Source organism: Calypte anna, chromosome 9, assembly GCF_003957555.1.
Source record: "Calypte anna isolate BGI_N300 chromosome 9, bCalAnn1_v1.p, whole genome shotgun sequence".
NCBI classification, from domain to species: domain Eukaryota; kingdom Metazoa; phylum Chordata; class Aves; order Apodiformes; family Trochilidae; genus Calypte; species Calypte anna.
Window position 1 is genome coordinate 20749922 of NC_044255.1, and position 20188 is coordinate 20770109.

Sequence of the window (20188 nt, forward strand, 5' to 3'; positions counted from 1 at the left end):
GGTGGCTCTTTAATATGGGCTTAGACAAACAAACTGCTTTTGGGGGGATGCTTTATTGGTAGATCTTTTTGATGAAACAAACAAACCTTGTTTGTGTCTGGATAAGACCTCATGAGCTGTTTCTTGATCTCATATCCAGTGCCTGGCACAGCTTTAAGGGACCACTGGTTGGGATTCAAGAAACCCAACTCAGACGAGACCCCAGTTCTCCACAATTCCTCTGTCCTTAAATCCACAGGCATAGCTTGATGGAGGAAAGAGTACTTATAATAAAAGCTGAAGGCTGGCTCATCTTGAGAGTGTTCTTGAAATGGTTTTCTCCTGATCAAAGTGTGTTTTGCCATCTAGTGGCAGCAACCTTCAATGGAGCATCCTTCTGCAGGGCGCAGGGCAGGGGGCTGCCAGCACCCAGTGATGTGAGCACCAGAACAGATCCATCTGGCTTGGCTCAGCAAAGCAAACCCAACCTGGGCTTTAAGAAGAGCCCCAGGCAGTGCCAGGATAGTTGCTTTTTTGTTTGTTTTTTTTTTTCCCCCTGAATCAGATCACGGGTAGGGAACGGTTTGGTTTGGGGGAAATCTGGAACTGGGGTTTTGTGGGTTGTGATGTATCGGTGAAACACTTGCCTTGAATGATCAAGGTTTTGCATTATCCACCTTTTGTGATGTTTCTGACTTCCAAAAACCAGGATGTAGTGGGAATGTCAGGTCAGATTTTAGTTTTCTGCCTGTGATTGCTCAGTAATCTCTGTGCCCTACCAGGCAGCACCAGTACTGGTGTGGTTGGGCTATCAGGATGCTCAGACTTTCACAGGGGTAGACACAATCTGCAAAATAATTAACCTGTCCTTACATTTGAGTGAAAATATGCTTCTTTACCTTCTTTTGTTGTCTGCTAAGAGTGATTCCTTCTGCTGTCAGTCTGAGCACTGGCTGAAGGACCAGTGACAGGTGACAGAGACCTGAAACTGGAAATATGCTTCACACTTCAATCTGTGTGATAGGTTGGATGGAAACCAAGTCTGTCAGCCCCAGCAAAATGAAACCAAGGGCATTCCCCTTGTGTGAAGCTCTGACATTTGCAGGCTGATGTTTTCCCCAAACTCTCATTCCAGGGAAAACAAACGTTTCCGAGTGTACGTGGTGATCCCACTGCTGCCTGGCTTTGAAGGAGACATTTCAACTGGGGGAGGGAATGCTCTCCAGGCCATCATGCACTTCAACTACAGGTAGGGTGGACAGGGCTGCTGGGCACCTCCTGAACCCCCCTGCCTGCTGCCACCAGGCCCCAGGGTCCAGCTGTGGCATCGTGGTGTCACTCTGGGGGGATTGTCCACACAAGCACAGTGTTTGGAAAAGAAGAAGAGAGATGTTTGTGTGGTTTTCACTCAGTATTTGAGCTCTTTTATTCACCAGCTTCAGGGGTTGTGTGAGGAGGTGATGGCTACCAATGAGGTGCAGTGGGTAAAAAGCTCTTGGTGCTCTTGGCACCAAAATCCCCTGGCACGTTGGGTCCCCTGATCCCAGACACCAACCCCACCATTCCTGGCTCTCAGCTGCCTTACTTCCAGCTCATCAAACCAGAACTTCCTCATCCCTGAGCACTCTCCATGGAGGTGCCACTGTGGCTTTTACTGTGGTCCCCCCTGGTATCATCCCCATCTCTGCTGCCACAAGAGAGAGCCAGCAGCCCTGTGGCCTCCTTGGCTGGGCTTTGTCCCCAACCAAATCTTCCTTTCTAGCTGATGCTTTGGCTGGCTCAGCCCCATGAAGGCAAAATTATCTTCCCTGATGCTGTTCCCCTGCTCCAGGTTGAATGGTTTGGGAGCTGCTTGCAACACAGCAGCTCTCATGGACTTAGTGGCAGCAGTGCTGGGCAGCCCTGCCCTGGGAATGGGGTGTGGGAGAAAGGAAAATGTCCCAAGGCAAGGTGATTTTGACTTGAAACTTGCTGTGTTTTGGTATGACCAGGGCATAGTCAGTTTGCAGAGCCCCTCTGGAGTGAAATGTCCCCTCCCTGCCTGTTGTTCTGCCTACCTACCACACCTCCATAGGGACAAGTGGGACAGGAGATACAAGCAGAAGGAAAGTAGCTCGCCTGCCTGATCAGGCCCTTCTGCCTCAGCTTTCTTCTGCAAGGACAAGCCTAGGTCCTGAGAAATTGCCCATAAGTTGGTTTATTTAGATGTTAGCTGTGGCTTTTCCAGCCCATCCATGACCACACAAATTCCCTGACCTGGTGTTCTCCATATGGGGACTTATTTTCTCGATGGGATTTCGTGTCCAGATCTGTAGCACAGATGGGAGCAGTTCTGTTTGTAACGTGTTTATCATCATCTTGGAGTGCTCTAGAAGGTGAAAGTGCTTCCCAGCTCCAACTGATCCAAGGTCCTTTAGGAAATGAGCAGTCCTTGATACATCACCAGTCTTATGGGGGAAATGTGTGCTCTGGAAGCCTCCTGCTTGCACGGGGTATTTGAAAGGCATCTGTGTTCACAATTTACCTCTCTTGGTTCTGCTTTGGCATATGCCATTACCTCAAGTCACAGTGGTGCTGATGGCTTTCTACCTTCTTTCCAGGACCATGTGTCGAGGAGAAAACTCAATCCTGAGCCAGCTGAAGCCAGAGGGTAAGAGCTTTACTCTTCTTCTTGTTTCATAGTCTCAGGATGCTGTTGTTTGGCTACATGTATAAGAAGCAAATCAGATTCTCCATCTTCTTATAAACAAGTGCTTGCTGAGGGATTCAGGTGTATATTGGGGCATCTCAGAGCAACAAGGGCTGGTGGGCAACCTCCTCCTCTGCTCTCATCCTGTGGCTGAGGTCTGTTGGGTCCCACCAGCTCTGGCTACTTGTCAGACTTCACACTTGGATGGATGCAGCTCTGATGCAGGGGAGGGGAGGACCCCAGGGGGGAGACAACGTGGTTGCAGCTGCTCAGGGTCGTGTCATTTGGAACATGGCCTGAGCTGGGTCATGCTTCTTGGAGAAAGGAGCCCTCAGCCTCCTCCCCCCTGAATCCCACCCTGGGTTTGTTTCTGGTGGAACGTGGAGAGGAAAAACCTGCCAAAGCAGGACACTGTCTCTGACACTGTTTCTGAGTTGTTGCCTTGCTCAGAGGGTTCTGCTTCCATTTGCTCTGCTGGGAATTGAGGGATCTTGAAAACCCATGTATCATAAACACCCCGGGCATGTGTAATGCCTGATTTGTTCTGGGGCTTTGTGTAAATCTGAGCTGCAGACAAGCACAGCAGGACATATTTTCCATACTTTGCATGGACAAAACACCTGCTTCCAGCCCCCTTTCTGCAGGGTCTGTACAACAGTCTCACAAGCACTCACAAGGGATAAGAGCATCTGAAAATAGCTGGGCTGTGAGAAGGGAGATTTGGGTCATTCTGATCAAAATGGCAGTGCCTGAGCAGGCAACAGAGCAGCACGGAGAGCCCATGGGCAGCTTTTTCAAGTCCATTTTTAAGGAAACTTATTTCCATTATCTGTTTGTGTATTAATTAAAAAACCAAAACAAAACAAAAGTAAAAAATGAACTTTTATTTCTATGGGTCTTTCTATAACGAGGGTATTTCCTCTTTCTTCTCTCTTCCACCTCTTTCACCCCCATTGAATTTGTTCTCTTTTAATTTCCAGTTGGAGATAAGTGGATCAACTACATCTCCTTCTGTGGACTTCGAACATATGCAGAGCTGGAAGGAAAACTTGTCACAGAGCTCATCTATGTTCACAGCAAACTGCTGATTGCTGATGACAACACAGTCATCATTGGTGAGCTGGGGGCCCATGGGAAGAGTTTGGATCACTTGGTTGAATCTGGATTAGTCCCTTTGCTTCCCTGCCCTGTGTTTTTCTGTGTTGTGACTTCTTCCTTGCGAAACGTTTTGCTGTTCAAAACAAACAAAAAGAACTAAAAACCCCAAGCTTACAAATTGGCCAGGAGTGTGAGGTAGGAGGGGAGAAGGGATTTGGAAGGGCTGTCATTTAATTTGTTTTTCTGAAGTGGTTTTAAATCTCTGTGTAAGAGTGAGGAGAATCCCAGTGCAGGGAATATTGTCCATCTGTCTTGTATCAAACTCTGCTCTAGCAGGAAGACTTGTGAGACTTGTCATCTGTTCCTTAAAGAACAGAATGTGCTGTAAAATTTGGAAGGTTTGCAAAACATGTGTCATTTATCAGCTCCATTTCCTAAGAATGGGGAAAGATGTTAGAACAAGTAAATGGATATTTCATCCCTTTTTTTTTACCATATTTATCATGAGACCACGAAGCAAAGACAAGACCTCAGACTCTACATTGCAGCAGAAAAGCAGAATTTTAGTCTGTTTCTTTAAAGAAACAATTTTTGATAAAAAAAACCAAAACTTGGCCAAAGAATAACTTGATGGCAGATTTTGCAAGAGTTAAAGTACTCCCCTGCTTCAAGGCAGCAATTCATCCCATAGTCTCAGGTGACCTATACTTTGGTTTGCTCCTCTCTCAGGGGGCAAATCCCATCTCCAGTGCCCAGAGGAGCCTGGAAGTGGATTTATTATTCCAGCAAGAGCAGTGTTGTTGCAACTGGGATGGTTCAGGAGCCTGAGAGAGCTCTTAATTTCTGTTTTCTGTACGTACAAGCCTGAGGATGGATTTTTGTACAGCACATAAATCTGTGCTGGCTGGTGAAGGGATGGGGAGCTGGTGTTCTCTTTTTTCCACCTGAGAAGGAGTGTTCCTGGAAATAAAATGGTAATGAGGCCACGGTGAGGGAGGTGAAAGGACTTGGTTTTCCTCATGATATGTTAACTTGGTCACTGGGAAGGTAAATGCCTAACAAGTGCCTAAAGGGATCCCTTCTTCCAAGCCTGGGGCTTTTGAAATTTGCAAAATTAGGAATTTTTTTCCTTTCTTTCTTAAATCCTAGCTCTGGGGGGTCTGTGCTTCCATATGGAAGCCTTGTGGTGAGGATGAAGCCACAGATGGTCATCTGTGGAGATGAAAGATGCAGAGGGTGGTGATGGAGGGCAGACAGGAGCATCTCCTGCCCCAGGGGGGGTTTCATTGCTGGTGTTTTTGTTTCCTCCTCCCCAGGTTCTGCCAACATCAACGACCGGAGCATGCTGGGGAAGAGGGACAGTGAGATGGCCATCATTGTGCAGGACACTGAGACTGTCCCCTCCGTGATGGATGGGGAGGATTACAATGCTGGGAAGTTTGCTCAGTCCCTCCGGCTCCGGTGCTTCAGGTGGGATGTGCAGACTTGACCCAAACAGGGATGCAGGCAGGGCTTGCTCTGGTTTACCCTTTCCTGTAGCCTTTCAGCCCAGCAGGGCTGGTACTGCCTGCTCAGCTTTAGCATCACCTGAATTCAGCTCAGAGTTTCGCTCCTGTTTTTTGGGATTAGCCTTTCTCACCCTGCTCCTGTCCTCAGCTCAGCAGCTTGACTTACAAATCATTTTGCTCCAGGATTTCACGAGGAGAGCTCATAAACAAGACAGTGATGCTTTCCCTCCAGATCCTGTTTTCACACTATTTCAATTTTGGGTGGCATGTCTCTTTCTAATAGAAGTTTCCTTACTTGGAGCAACCATCTGGCCTACTACAGGGCCGTTTTTTCATTAAGACCTTTTTCTTGTTCTCTTTTTTTTTCCTGCTTTTTTTCTTTTTTTTTTTTCTTTCTTTTTTTCCTTTTCTTTTTTCCTTTTCTTTTTTTCCTTTTCTTTTTTCCTTTTCTTTTTTTCCTTTTCTTTTTTCCTTTTCTTTTTTTCCTTTTCTTTTTTTCCTTTTCTTTTTTCCTTTTCTTTTTTTCCTTTTCTTTTTTTTCTTTTTCTCTTATTTTCTTTTTCTTTTTTCTTTTCTTTCTTTTTTTTTTCTTCTCTTTTTTTCTTTTGCTATCCTATTTCCCATCTGGAAGGTTATTGCACAGGAAGGAAAAAAAAAACAAAAAACAAAAAATCAAGCAGCATTAAGGCTGACAGACTATAGCAGAGGATGGGAGCAGGAGGGAGCTGGGGGCACTCAGGGTTTGGCAAGTCCCCTGGAAAATTTTCCAGCATTTCTCAAGAGAGGGGAGCATGCAGTGTTTCAGCCTCCATGACCACCGATGCCTTTGTCTTCTCAGGGTTGTCCTTGGTGGCTCTGACCTCAACCCAGAGCACCAGGATCCTGTCTGTGACAAATTCTTCAAGGAGGTGTGGATTTCTACAGCAGCTCGCAACGCCACCATCTTTGATAAGGTGAAGAACACAGAACCTTTCACCTTCCTATGGAGCAGCAAGAGTTGTGCTGAGAGGGCTGGGGCAGCAGGTCCAGCTCCTGGGATTGCTCAGAGATGCTTTGAAGGATGAGTTGTGTTGGTTGCAAAAACTGAATGAGACCCCAGAGTCTGTGTAGCCCAAGAAGACAAAAGTTTTGATTTGTCCTTTAATTAGCTGTAGCTCTGGCAAATTATTATTATTACTTATTATGTCTGCTTGGCCACAGTGTAACTGGAATAGAAGCAGATTTTATTTCTGGTTTCTAAGAAGCTTTTGTAGTGATCAGGAGAAACCCCAGAGCTTCCCCACTGCCTGCTCCAGCCATATCACCAACAGGCACCCACCCCTGCTCTCCCCATTCTCCAGGCTGTTAATTACCTTACTCCCATCCAGGGGGAATTAATATTGGATCTTTTGGCCTTTCTCAGGAACTCTGCATTGTATTTTCCCTGCTCTGACATGCCACTTCTTTCTGTTTTCATCAGGTTTTTCGCTGCCTTCCCAGTGACCAGGTGAATAATTTAACCCAACTCCGTGATTTCATCAACAAGCCCAAGTTAGCCACTGATGATCCTGCAAGAGCAGCAGAAGAATTAAAAAAGATTCGTGGGTTTTTAGTACAATTCCCCTTTCGTTTTCTGGAGGAGGAGTATTTGCTTCCCTCTGTTGGAACAAAGGAGTCCATGGTACCCATGGAGGTTTGGACTTAAGAAGATACAGACTGCTTTGCCTTTTAAAACTCTGGTTCTCTAGGGACAAATTGATGGACAATAGAGGATTTTTGGAAAGCTTTTTATTACTAAGGGAGGTGGAAAGTATCTCTACCAAGCTAATGTGCCTTTCTTAAGGATTTTGGTGGAGGAACGTGAAGCAACTCAACACTAGCAAAGGAGAGGAGCAGAAAGACTTGGAAATCGTGGCAAAATTACAAGTTTCTCCTCTGAGGAGTGACCACTCGAGATGTTCTCAGCACCTAAGGGATGCAGCCCACTTCCTAGGATAACAAACAAATCCCAGTTGATGTTGTCACTGCTGCCAGCTGTATATTGTGGCTGCCTACGTCGTGTGATCGTGCTGTGGCTGCACAGGACTCATGGGCTGGGTGTGCTTCTCAGGTTTTCAGATATCTGTGTCCTGGCTGGCTGGAATTCCCCCCCCCCTCTCCTCTGGACACCATCAGAGCACATCATGCAGCTCTGACACTGCTGGGAAGTGCTGCTTGGTACTGCCTTGGAGCTTCCCACCATCCCAGCTTGACTACTTAAAGGGAACAGCAGTAACAATCTTCTACCAGAATCAGCATTTTGGGGTTTTTTTTTCTATCTTTTGTTTCTACCAGAGCTAGAGCAATCAGCAGTCCTCATGCATAGCATGGTACAGCCACATCCAAAAAGCAGACCATCCTTCCCAGCCCTTCCCCTCCCTATTTAAAAGAAGGGAAAGGCCATTCAGCTGGAGCTTGAAGCCACTCTCAAACTGAGCTGATGGAGGTGGGCTGAGTGCAAGGAGGAAAGAGGAGCAAGACCTCTGCTTTGCTATTAGACCAGCCACAATCTTGAGCTCAGTCATTCTCAAGCACAAGTAACCCACAGCATGCCCTGTCCTGGTTTCCATTTTTATAAGACAGTTTCCAAAGTTATTTTGCATCTCACTGTGCAGCAAAGCAGCAGCTCAATTCAGCATCCCTGGGCAAAACACCTCCTGGGGCAGGATCTCATGTGGTGGGTGTCCTCCTGGGTCTTACCTTGATCCTCCATCCCACAAGGAGCTGTGTCTCCCAGTTCCATGTCCAGCTGCAGTGCTGGGAGAGGTGGTCCTGGGGGAAACAGTGAAGTGTGGAATACTGAGAGAAATGCCCAAGGAGAGGCAGAGCTGGAGAAGTGGGAGGCTGAGCTCCTCTGCTGCCAGTGCATCTGGGGAATCCCTTTGCCAGCTGGGTTTAACCCTCTGCCCAACTCAGTCAAAAGACATGGGGAACAGGTATTTACTTTAGCTCACAAGCCAGTCCTTTGTTTGTTTGGTTTTTTTTTTCTTTTTTTTTCTTCTGTTTTTGGCTCTTCCAACAGTCTCACTTGTTTTTACTTGGAAAAGAGTCACACTGGCTGCCTGGCTGTCCCAAGCTGGCACCACATTTTAGCTGACTGCCCTCTATGTCTTTAGGCCCATCAATAGGCACCAGGTAATTCTCTTCCTGCTGCATTGCCCAAGGAAGTAGCAGCCCCAGACATTCCTGCAGAGCACACCAAGTCTCAGTCCCTGCCTGCAGTTCCCACTGCTTGATGCTCATGTTTTCAGATGCCAGTTGCACTGGTTGGTGGCTCTGTGGCCTGGTTAGCCTCTTGGAAGGGCCATTGTGGCAATGTTCAGTCCAAAGGTTTGATATTTTTAGCTGGTGTGCTGGAAGGTGACAAACGTGTTCCCTTGATTATATATATTTTTTTTTATTATTATTATTTTTTTATCTCTTAAAAAAATTTGACCTTGGGTCACCCCCTGCAGAGCCAGGGCAATGTGTGTCCTGACCACAAGAAAGATCAAAGCTTCCTGGTTATTTCATGGCAGTGCTAGTTCAGAGATTTTCTCTCCTGATATGTTTTTAGCTGGTTTAGTTTCAACAAAGCTGCTAACTTGAAATGATTACAGCCTGTCAGAGAATCACTGTAAGTCATGCAGATCTCTGTTCATGGTTGAAAAGGAAGCATCCAGCCCTTCAACCTGCACACATGAAAAGTGCAAGGCTCCTGTCACCTTCCAAGTGCTTTTATTGTCCCCATCCTCATGTTAGCAAAGATTCTTGTCATTGTTAAATTAGCCTTATCGTGTCTTTTCAGGCAGTGGGTGGCTAATTTTGGGGCTTCTTAGTAATGTTCAGAAGCAAGGCAAGGTTGAAAGGCAGCCTCAGCATGGTGCAGAGAGCCCCAGGGGCTCGTGGGGCCACCAAAGCCCCGAGATGTGGTTTATTTCTTATATTAAGAAGCCTGTGTGGTTGAACAGCTTGAGAGAGTTAATTGCTGCACCTAAACAATCACTACTCTTTAGTCCATAATACCAGCGTGGGTTTTATTTTTTTTATACCTTCAAACTGGAGAGGATTTGCTTACAGATATCCAGTGATGTGGATTCAAGCATGAGCAAACCCAGAAACATGAAGTGTTTGTTTTGGCATTTATTTGTTAGAACTAGTTTGACCTGAGTAGAAGACTTTTTTTTTTTTTTCTGCCTTTAATTTATTCCTTACCACATGCCACTTTGAGAACTTGTATTCCTTACCATGTCTTTTTTAATAGTCTGATATTTTAAAGTATGTGTTTTGTCATATAGGTGTTGATGTTTCAGTCTAAAGTTGGTGCATGGTTTTAAAAATGAGGACTAAGTTGTCATCCTATGTAAGGACTTTGCTAAAAACCATTTGTAGGAGAACTACTCCAGTGTTCCACAGGAGATGTAAAGTGCTCAGCTCAGTTTCTGGTCTCTTGGTCTCAGTTTGTCACCTGACTTGATGTGACCCTTGCTGGATTAAATCCCCAACACTCCATTTTCCCTTCTTTTGATCAGGTTTGACAACACGATTTCACAATCCTGGTGCTGTGCCCAGGGTGGATCCCAGTGTAGGTTTTGCCTAGCTGGGACCCTGGCATCAATTTACAATATCTTTATTCCTTCCAAGGAGACATCCATGTACAATCCAACATGGTTTGCTGGTTTTATTTCAGTGTAAGAAATGAGTCTTTTGTGCACTTGTAGTTGGGACAGTCAGGGAGGGGGGGTCGAAGGGGGAAAGTGTCATCTGTGCACAGCAGCTGCGTTTGTGAGGACATTGAAAATAAAAGTCTGAATGGTCCTTGAGGTTGTTAGTGCCACTTCCTTCTCCTGCTGAATGTAAAGACCCAAATCCCACCCTGGTCTAAACTGACACATCTCAATCAGAGGTGCTGCTCTGGTTTTCTGGCAGAAGGGACTTGGTCCATAGGATGGAGAGATGGCCAAGGTGAAGCAAGCAAGTGGTCTCCAGAGCAGGTATTTGGGTGGTCCAGAAGCTGTGAATATGCTTTCACATTTTTGTGGCACTCATTTTGCAGACTGTTTCAAACCAGCAATCCTGTCTGCAGGGCTGAGATCCTGCTGAAAGCTGGAGCTTTGCAAGAACCAAGGTTTAAACCTAGAGAGTGACACCATGGCAATGATTTAATTTAATGTGCAAAACAAAGGTGTATTAAAGTGGAGCAGCCCCACACTCTGTATGTTGACCACTGAATGCAATGATCCTCTGGGGGTTTCTCTTTTTTAATTTTTTTTTATTTCCCTGCCTGCTTTCTTGTTGTATTTTTCCAGGATTTGTGATTATTCCATTTTTAACCTCCCAGTGTGGTTTTGTAGAATCTCCTCCGTGTAAATAATTCCAATTTACCTCTTTCCTGATGCTGGGGAAATTAGAAAGTGTCAAAAGTCACAGTTCTAGGAATGTTTGGGTTTTTTTTTGGTATTGTTTTGTGTGGTTTTTTTAGTGTCTAGTTAACTGGTAACAAAAGGAGAGCTTCCACTTTGGGTCTGAGTGCAGGTGTCCGTGCATCTCTACCTTCTGGAGGTGCAGTTGTGAACACTGAATATCCCTTCTGTGAAGGCTGCTGGAATTCAGTTTTGTATCTCTGTTTCTGCTATTGATCACTTTGCTTTCCACTACGTTTGTACCTGGTAAATGACTGTGTATTAATGGACTGAAAATACAACTGAGCATCATGTCGAAATGGTTGGCTTTGGTCTTGTTTCTGCTTGTTTTGGGGAGGGTGGCAGCATCCTGCCTGTGTGCTGAAGTCTCCTTTTCTTGAGTGCTACCCCAACAGCTCAGACATGATAGGAAAAGGTCCAGAATTGCAATAAAAATGGCTAGACTTGACTCATTTTGGATTTTCCTGGGAGAGAGAAAGTGCTGGAGTTTAAAAGCAGAGAAAGTTGACGTCTTAAATAGATTTTTAAACCCTATTTTAAAGGATTTTTAATAGTAAAAAAAAATGTTATGAAAGGCACAGACAAAAATGGTCTGTCTCTAAAACAGAATTAACTTGCCACACTTTTAATGCTCAATAAAGGAAATCCAGAGCAGAGAGAGGGAAAATCAGATGACTTGTCCTCCAGGGGGAGAAGAGTTGACTAAAGCATCAGTGGCATTTCCAAGCTCTCCTACAAACTGAAACCATATTAACTTCTCTGTTTCTTAGGTTTCATCTCCTTCCTCAAATGCCAAAGGGCTTTCTGCATCTTCCAAACATCCCAATCCAATCTGTGCCCTTGATGAACCCAATAACTGAAGACAATGAAGCATCAGGGCTGGGGGGGGGGCTGGGGGAAGGCAGGCAGGCACCTGCTGATTGACACCCTCAGCTTCTCCTGCCACTCCAGCGTCTCACAGCTAATTTTATGCTGCCTTAACTGGGCTGATGAGGTCTCTGGAGGAAAGATAAGGGAGTGGTGGGAAGAGTTGGCAGTGGTGGGGATGCTGGAGCTGGCAGCAGGGCTGTGCAGCCAGCGCTTGGTTTCTGTGCTGGGGTCACTCGGTGTTACCTCGATGCAGGTTGGTGAAATTAATGTTAACCTAAGAGCAGTCTTGAATTGGGAGAGTTTAGGGATCAGTTTGTAGAAAGGATCCTTTCCTACACAACATAGGAGCCCAGCTGGAGGGGGCACTTTTGCTGTTTTCCCTTTTCTACACGAAAATGTACGTGATGCTTTTACTGGACAAAACTTCATCCCCACCCATCAGACTTTAAAACCACAAATGAAGCCCAAGTGAAGCTGCCACAAGCTGTGCAGTAGAGGCAGGAGCCTGCTGCCTCCAGTGAGAGCAGAAGCAAAACCCTCCCTGACTTTCCTTGCTTGATGAATGACTTCCAAAGCCTCTCATTTGATGGCTCCTTGCTGAGCAGAAATGCAGCCCACACCTCCCCTGGACACAAAGTGCAAGAGCTTGGGTGTTTAATGGAGTTTCTCTTGGATTGATTCTCCAGCCACCTCTGTACTGAGGCTGTTCCTGCCTCCTCTCACAGGTCAGCTCCTCCATCATCGATGGTGCCCCAGGCATCTTGTGCTGGAGACTGGAGAAGTCCTCTCCTCCCTCCCAGAACTCAGCACATCTGCTCTCTGGGTCTTCATTAGCCATGCATTTATGCCCTGAGATCTTCCTAAGTGTCAACTTTTTAATTAGTGTCAGCCTTTTTGCAGGTATGAAATTACTGATACTATTTAGTTGTTTCTGTAGAGGAAGAAAGAAAAGGTTTTGTGAGGTGAGACTGAAGGCATATGAAGAAACCAGTTTCTTTTCACTGCTAAAAATCAATGTTTTAGTTTCTCTACAATTGTGCCAGCTCTTCAGCTTTTCAAGTACTTCTCTGAAGCACTGGTGCAGCGGAGTGAAGGTTTTTCAGAGCTTGGATCACAACAGCACCGTGAGTGAAATGGTCAATTTTTTCTTAATTGGAAAAATTAAAAGTGACATTTTCAAAATTGGTTCCACTGCTTTGACTGATTACTCAGAATATTTATCTCAAAATGATTATGGCAAGATTTTCTACTGAAGCTCGTGGCTGGGATAGAAATTAATTTGGAGAAAAGGGCTGAGGGTGGGGGAGGAGGGAGTTCTTGAAAAAGAAATTATTCTGCAAAGGAGACTGTTTATGCCCAGAATCAGGGATGAGTAATCTCACCATATTCAGGCTGATCTGGATAATTAAACAGCCTATGAATTCCCATGTGAGGACAAAAATGAGGAGATGGTGTTATCATGGCTTCAGAGGTTTGTGTTGGAGATGCCTGGTGCCCAGCAGAAGCCCAGGAGCCACCTGTGTGCTGCTCAGGAGCTTTGTGGTTGGCTCCTGATGGCCTCTCCATGCTGTACATCCCTCTGGGAATCCTAGCCCAGGCCAAGGGCTGTGCATTCTATGGGCCAGAGGAGTGCTGGAGTCCTGTTGGAAGTCACCCATGGAGGAGGGAAGCTGAGGGATGCTGAGGGTGCTTTGAGCTCCAGATAAACTCGGGTAAGAAACGGACCCATCTCTTTGATTGGAGAACCCACCAGGGCCAAGCTGTGTGGTCGTTGCACCAGGGATTTTGCACCCCTAGATGCACCACAGTGTCCAGGCAGATGCCATTCCACTCCCTTGCTCTTCAGCTTCTCTTATCCTTGCCCAGATCCCTACACTCTCCCTTAAATTCCTGCAAATGGCTCAGCTGCAAGTGTCCCAATGTCTCCAGAAGAAGGGCAACTTGCTCACTCCAGCCCCATCCCAGGATGGGAGAGGAGGGACCAACCTTCCCATCTCCCTCAGACCTGCAGATTTGGATCTCTGTCCTGCCTCTGCCATGCTGCCTTCAGCATTTATCCTCATCCTCCAGTTTAGCTCACAAATGAGGCAGAATTCTCTGGGTTGTTGTCATTATTTCCTATTTTACCAACCCAGCTCACAGGCTGCAATGTGCATGGGGTATGACTAAGGCAGAAGCAGAAAATGTACCCTTTAGAAGAGGACTTGTTCTCTTTGACCATCATTATTTTTACTTCAGAGCTGAAAGATGGGTTTGAGAGTTCAAGTTTTGGGTTATTATTTATTTATTATTTTTGCATATTAGGATTTGATATTTTTGACATGCTTCCTTGTGAACTAGAGATCTGGTTTATGAACTAAAATACAAAATACTGTAACTTCAGAAACAGGAGTGACATACTGCATATGGAATTAATTTTTGGCATAGTTACTGCCTCTCTTTATATAGAAAGCCCCCGTTTTGGCCAGGATCAGAGGAGGAACTGGGAAACTCCAGAAATGAGGGCAGGTGACCCATTTTTAGATACCACTCAACCTAACTCATCTTGTGTTTGCACAGCCTGAGGAGAGAGCAGGTGCTTGAATCCCAACAGCACCGTGAGTGAAATGGTCAATTTCTTCTTAATTGGAAAAACTAAAAGTGACATTTTCAAAATTGGTTCCACTGCTTTGATTGATTACTCGGAACAGGGATCCTGTGCTGATGGCTGAGGGATGCTGGGCTGAGCAGAGCCTCTGCTGGCCTCCTGGGGACCACATGATGGGAATGAAGTGTCCAATTCCACCCCTTCTAAGACTTGACTTCCAGCACGGGACAAACATCCCATCAGGATGGTGTTGGCTGTGGGACACCTGGAGGGCTGCAAGGCAGGAGCTGGGAGGACTTTTTCCTGGGTGTTTTTTCCTGGGTGCTTATTCCTGGGTGTTTTTTCCTGGGTGTTTTTTCCTGGGTGCTTATTCTTGGGTGTTTTTTCCTGGTTGCTTTTTCCTGGTTGCTTTTTCCTGGTTGCTTTTTCCTGGTTGCTTTTTCCTGGTTGCTTTTTCCTGGGTGCTTATTCCTGGGTGTTTTTTCCTGGGTGTTTTTTCCTGGGTGCTTTTTCCTGGTTGCTTTTTCCTGGGACTTTTTCCTGGGTGCTTATTCCTGGTTGTTTTTCCTGGTTGTTTTTTCCTGGTTGTTTTTTCCTGGGTGCTTTTTCCTGGGTGCTTTTTCCTGGGACTTTTTCCTGGGTGCTTATTCCTGGGTGTTTTTTCCTGGTTGCTTTTTCCTGGGACTTTTTCCTGGGTGCTTATTCCTGGGTGTTTTTTCCTGGGTGCTTTTTAGGGACACCCTGCTCTACCTCCCCCATCCCAGCTCTTCCCTACAGTGTTTCCCATCTCCATCCTGACACCACAGAGGATGAGCTGGAAGCCTGGTGCCTCCTGGCAGGGACCCACAGGGCTCAGCTCTGTGTCCCCAAGACGAGCTGGGTGAAACTTGCCTGAAAATCATAAAGAAAGGGATGCTTTTCCGTGCTTTTCCCTGCAAACCAGGGCTGGGTGGCTGCCGTCCTCTAGAGGGTGCTGCGGGCTCACCCTGCTCACCCCGCGGAAAGATGGGTGCGCGGTTCTGCAAGACCTCCCCTTCCCTCAGCACCCTGAGCCATCGGGAAAGGAAATGCCAGCCTTGCCTCACCTGCTTGGGATTCAACACATCCCTTCCCTGGTGGAAACCTGCCTCCCAGAAGGCTGTGTGAGCTCTCAAATGACTAGCTGCAAGATTTATATTTGGTTTTAGATTTGTTTTTAGATTTTAGATTATATATTTTATATTTTATATTTTTAATATCTCATATAAAAAGAATAAAAATGTTAAAATATTTTAAAATAGTATTAAAATATTAAAAATATAAAATATATAAATATATAAAAATATAAGATGGGTTCTGCAAGACCTTCCCTTCCCTCAGCACCCTGAGCCATCTGGAAAGGAAATGCCAGCCTTGCCTCACCTGCTTGGGATTCAACCCATCCCTTCCCTGGTGGAACACTTATTATTTTTATTATTTTATAATATTATTATATTTTATTTTTATATTTTTATTTTATATTTTTGTTTTTTATTTTTGTTCATTTTAATATATACTAGATTTTATGTTTCATATTTTTATTACTCTATATTTTATATTTATATTTTTATGATTTATTATTTTATATGTTTATGATTTATTATTTTATATTTTTATTTTAAATATTTATTTTATTTTTATATTTTAATATGTATATTATTTCTATTTATATATTTATACCTCTCCACTCCTCCACTTTCTTTCCTTGCAGACTGCATCTTTCTGCCATCGATTGCACTGGCTGAGGATGCTTGCATCCTCTTTCCTGCAGGATGATCCCGTTAGACACAATCACAGCCTCCAGGAATTTCTCCTGGGCTCCAGCTGGGGATGGGCAGGAGCGTGTGTGGAATAAGGAATCAGCCATTCAAAGCTCCACTTCAGGCTCTTGAGTTGTGTGAGTGTGTGCTAAGCTGCACTGGCTGCTTAGTACCCTAAAAAAAAAAAACAAACAAAAACCAAAAGAAGAATTTGAATCATCTAAATCCTGCCAAATTTGGTTCCCATCGTGTCTGTGTGCTTTCTGCATTTTGTCTTTTAGTTTTTAATTGTTATTTTTACACTGTCAGGAAGCTTTATGCAGCAAAATGCCTCAGGAAAAGTCTCCCTTAGCTCTGCTGTGTTGTTTGAGACCCTCTCAGCAGGACCAAAATCCAGCTGTCCACAAGGTTCCTGTCCTTCTGACAGACTGGGACCAGTCACTGCTTATCCTATGTCCCTGATGTCCCTGTGGAGCATGTTTCCAGGATCCCTGTGCTGCTCAGGGATCTCACACCACAGCATTTCCCTGCCTTGGAAACCCAAGAGCCTCACATAGGACAGAGCAGACTGGAAACAGGGAATATTTATCCTCGTGGTGGGTAGGGAGCCCATGTGCAGGGTGTTTTTGTTTTGGTTTGGTTTGTTTTTCTGTAAACGAGTAAACTGATTTCCTTTAACCCAGCATTTGGTCCTTCTAGCCAAACCAGGTGTTGTGGTGTCATGGAGATGATGAAACCTCCTGGTGAGGAGCATGAAGCCTGGCAATCCATGCTGCCCATCCCTGTGGGATGCTCATCCCTGAGTGCAGGATGCTGGCACGGCCCCAGTGCAGCATCCCATGGAACCAAACCACCACATTCCTCTTCCTGGCCAAGCCATGGCAGCAGCAGGACTCTTGCTCGCCTGATTCCTTTCCCAGCACCATGCCAACCTCTTCCCTGAAAGAAATCCAGCTTGGTCTGATTCATTGTTTCACCTTTTATCTGCCAGCTCAAAAGGCTGGAGCATATTTGTTAGCTGAAGATTTCCTTTTAGGGAGCTGGCAGCAGCTCACCCTGGCTGTTTCTAATAATGGGTAATCTAAGCTGGCACCCACATTTTCCAGTATTTTACTTCTGGCAAGGCTGGAACGGAGCTGAGGTGCCAGAGGAGCATTCCTCCTGCAGGATGGGGTGGTCTCATCGACCTGGGACCTCCCAAATCACATCTTTATGGTGCTTAGGGTCATGGCTTAGTGGGGGATTTGGCAGTGTTGCTCTTGATGATCTTAAAGGTCTTTTCCAAACAAAACAATTCTATATCCTATTATCTTCCCCTTCAGCTTGTCTGTATTTACCTTTGGTTCCTCTGACCTGCTCATGGATGGTGTTCTGTTGCTTTCCTCAGGCTACAGCTTCCAGGTGTTTGATTATTTTTAAATGAGGATTAAAAGTCACATGTAGACATGTGGTTCTAGGATCTAGTGAAGGGCTGCATACAATGTCAAGACAAAAACCAAGCTGTTTCCATTCCCTCCCCATGGTAACACCCAGAGATGCCACCTGGGAGAAATGCCCTGTCTGGTCAGGCTTGTGCACTCTCTTTTTTTATTCATAACTCTGCCAAAAGAATTTAATATGGGGTTTACTGCTACACAGCCTTTTTTTTTTGCTAGTTTTCTGATTTTTACCATCTGGGTATGATTAGCAGATGCCCAGCATCTTGTTGATAAACATTGCAGTGGGCATTTTTCAGTGCTATGTGAGATAATCTTGTTTTGACCCTCCCTGCTTCTTTCTTTCTGATTAAATGGTTGCTGGTGGTGGTTTTACTGTGTTTAATCTGAACTGGTTATTAGGCTGATGCACTCCTTGTATTCCCAAATTGCTTAATCTGCAGTGCCAGGACCTGAAACCAAATGCAGGGAATGCTGGTAAAGACAAACACTGCTGTTTTGCATGCCTGGAAGGAGCAGTTGGCTTCTGGTTGTCTTACAGGTTTTTTTCATTAATTTTAATGGGTAATTTCAGGTCAGCTGCATCTCAGCTCTTACAGTAGCTCATGTTAGAGAAAGAAAACAAACACACACAAAAAAGCCTAACTGAGGGCCTGCCTGTTTCAGGAACTCCAGTCCTGTTTTCCAAAAGCAACCTGAGCTTTTAGCAGCTGCCTGGGCTTTTAGCAGCCTGATTGCCATTGACTAGCAGTTAAGGGAGATTTTAATGCTCATTTTTGCAGAGGAAAGGGCTAATTCCCTTTCAGCAAACAGCCTGTGTCAGCTACAGCTCTTGTAAAACTCTAACTTTGGTACACATGTCATTTGGTGCTTCTGAGAGTCAGATTGCTCATTAGTGCCAAATCCACCACCTGCATCTATAGAGGATGATGTGGGGTTTTTTTTCGTTAGGATCTGTCTAAGTTGCTTTGTAAGAAACTGTGTGAAGCACTGAAATCTTCTTTAACAGCTAAATAATCCAGAGAGCTTTTGCAGAGAGGTCTCTTCTGGGGCTGTCAGCACCTCCCCTCCGTGGATTTTGGTGAGGTGCTGGGGTACAGAGGGCATTTGTCCCTCTGGAGATATTTGCAGCTTGCTGTGGATTTAAGGTTTGAGGATTTCACTAACTAGGCTTAGCAATGAGTGTCTTTGATAAGGTCCATCCATTTGATGATTGGCGGAAATCTGTGCAAACATTGCTTTAATCCTTGGGGTATTTCTTTCTGATGGAGACTTTGCTCCTGCCATCACCTCTCCAAGTGGGAAGCTTCAGCTGAACATCCATTTATTCATCTCCAGTTGGGATCTGCAGGTGATGGAGGGGCTGCCAATAGGACTGGGGTCACTGCATCCACCCACCATGTCCTCAGTGACCTCTGGACACCACTGCTCACCAGTGAACCCTGCTCAAGAGCTTCAAAACATCTTCCCCTGCTTTATCATCCCCTCTGGCTTGTCTCACTGCCTCACCCATGTCTGTGTCCCACTGTTTAACCCCCCCCATTGCTGTGACAGTCTGAAGTTGTGCCCTTAGCTGTCACTCTGCACTTCAAGGCATCCTCAGGCCAACCCCTCCTTCATCACTCACAGCACACATGAACATTGTTTCTTCTCCTTGTTATTTTAATGATGCAGAGGTTACTTTACAGCCATACCTTGTTGCTTTACTTCAGGCCATTGCTGGGCTGGTATTTAACCCAGGAAAGGGAAATTGCAGGTTTTCAGCTCCCAGGATTCATTCTCTCCCAGTTATTATTTCTTCATCCAGGGCATGGTGGATGTGTTACTCAAAAGCAAGTGGCCTGGGAAGGATGGCAAGAAATTCATCAGTTTGGGATATAACCTCAGTTTGCCTGAAGCTGCTGCTGCATCCTTCTTGCCAACCTTTTGTCCTGGTTTGGGCAAGAACAACCTAAACTACAAGGCAGAGATTTCAGTGATGCATATTGAACTTAACATGGCTTTCTGAAATGTTTTCTGTGAACAGAGCAATGGGAGAAGCTCCCAGTGGATTGGTGGCTTCAGGACTCTGGAGCCTTGCACTGGATGTGCCTGGAGCATCATTTTGATGGTGTCAGACAGTAATGATGGTCCAAGAAGTCTCTGTCCAGTTCCCATCACCTCTGGTAGGTCTCTTCCCACTCATCATTTCATGCTTTTGAAGGTCTGATCTTGTAACACACTGAGGGGGCAAAGTTCTTGGTAACCTCAGTGCAACCTCCAGTACTGCTGGTGCCAGGAGCCACAAACAGAGAATCACAAACTTCTGAAGCCTCAAGACTGATTAAATACATAACATCACTTTTAAAAATCTCTCTTTTAATACACTGGCTGCTTTGAGCCTGTAGGGGCCAGAATTTCAAAGGAAATTTTCCACTTCATCCTTCTGACTCCAGCACTGGTACCCAGGGCACGTGGGGCTCAGTCACATCTTTGTCATTTGGGGTTGATCTGCCTTTCTTGTCAACTTTCCCTTGCTGTCTGCTTTACTTCCCTTGTTGCCTTTCATGTTGTAACCTGCTCAGGAGAGCTCAGACTGCAGGCTGAGATGTTGGCAGGGTCACAGGTGTGTGTGTCTGTGTCCCTCATCCAAGAACCCACCCACTCTCTTCTGCTCTCTGAACTGAAGATAAAGTCGTTTCACAGAACATGCAGCAAAACCTTCATACACAAACCACTCTTCTTTCCTGCCTGGTGGTTTGGTAGTTTCTCAGAAATCACGTGTCAACACTAAAATCATCAACTTGGTTAAATATACCCATTTCTCTATATATACCCCTAAGC

General features: G+C 45.3%; 1 protein-coding gene across 3 annotated transcripts in view; it reads left to right on the top strand.

Moving 5' to 3' along the window:
• Nucleotides 1–10988, top strand: part of PLD1 (phospholipase D1) — a 68900-nt gene extending 57912 nt beyond the window's left edge. For all 3 annotated transcript variants that reach the window (XM_030456099.1, XM_030456098.1, XM_030456100.1), the window contains 6 exons: nt 1115–1228; nt 2580–2629; nt 3649–3783; nt 5083–5236; nt 6113–6227; nt 6734–10988. In XM_030456099.1, coding sequence (XP_030311959.1) covers nt 1115–1228; nt 2580–2629; nt 3649–3783; nt 5083–5236; nt 6113–6227; nt 6734–6958 — 793 coding nt within the window. In that variant the 3' untranslated portion in view covers nt 6959–10988. The remainder of the gene's footprint in view (nt 1–1114; nt 1229–2579; nt 2630–3648; nt 3784–5082; nt 5237–6112; nt 6228–6733) is intronic.
• The last annotated feature ends 9200 nt before the right edge of the window (nt 10989–20188 follow it).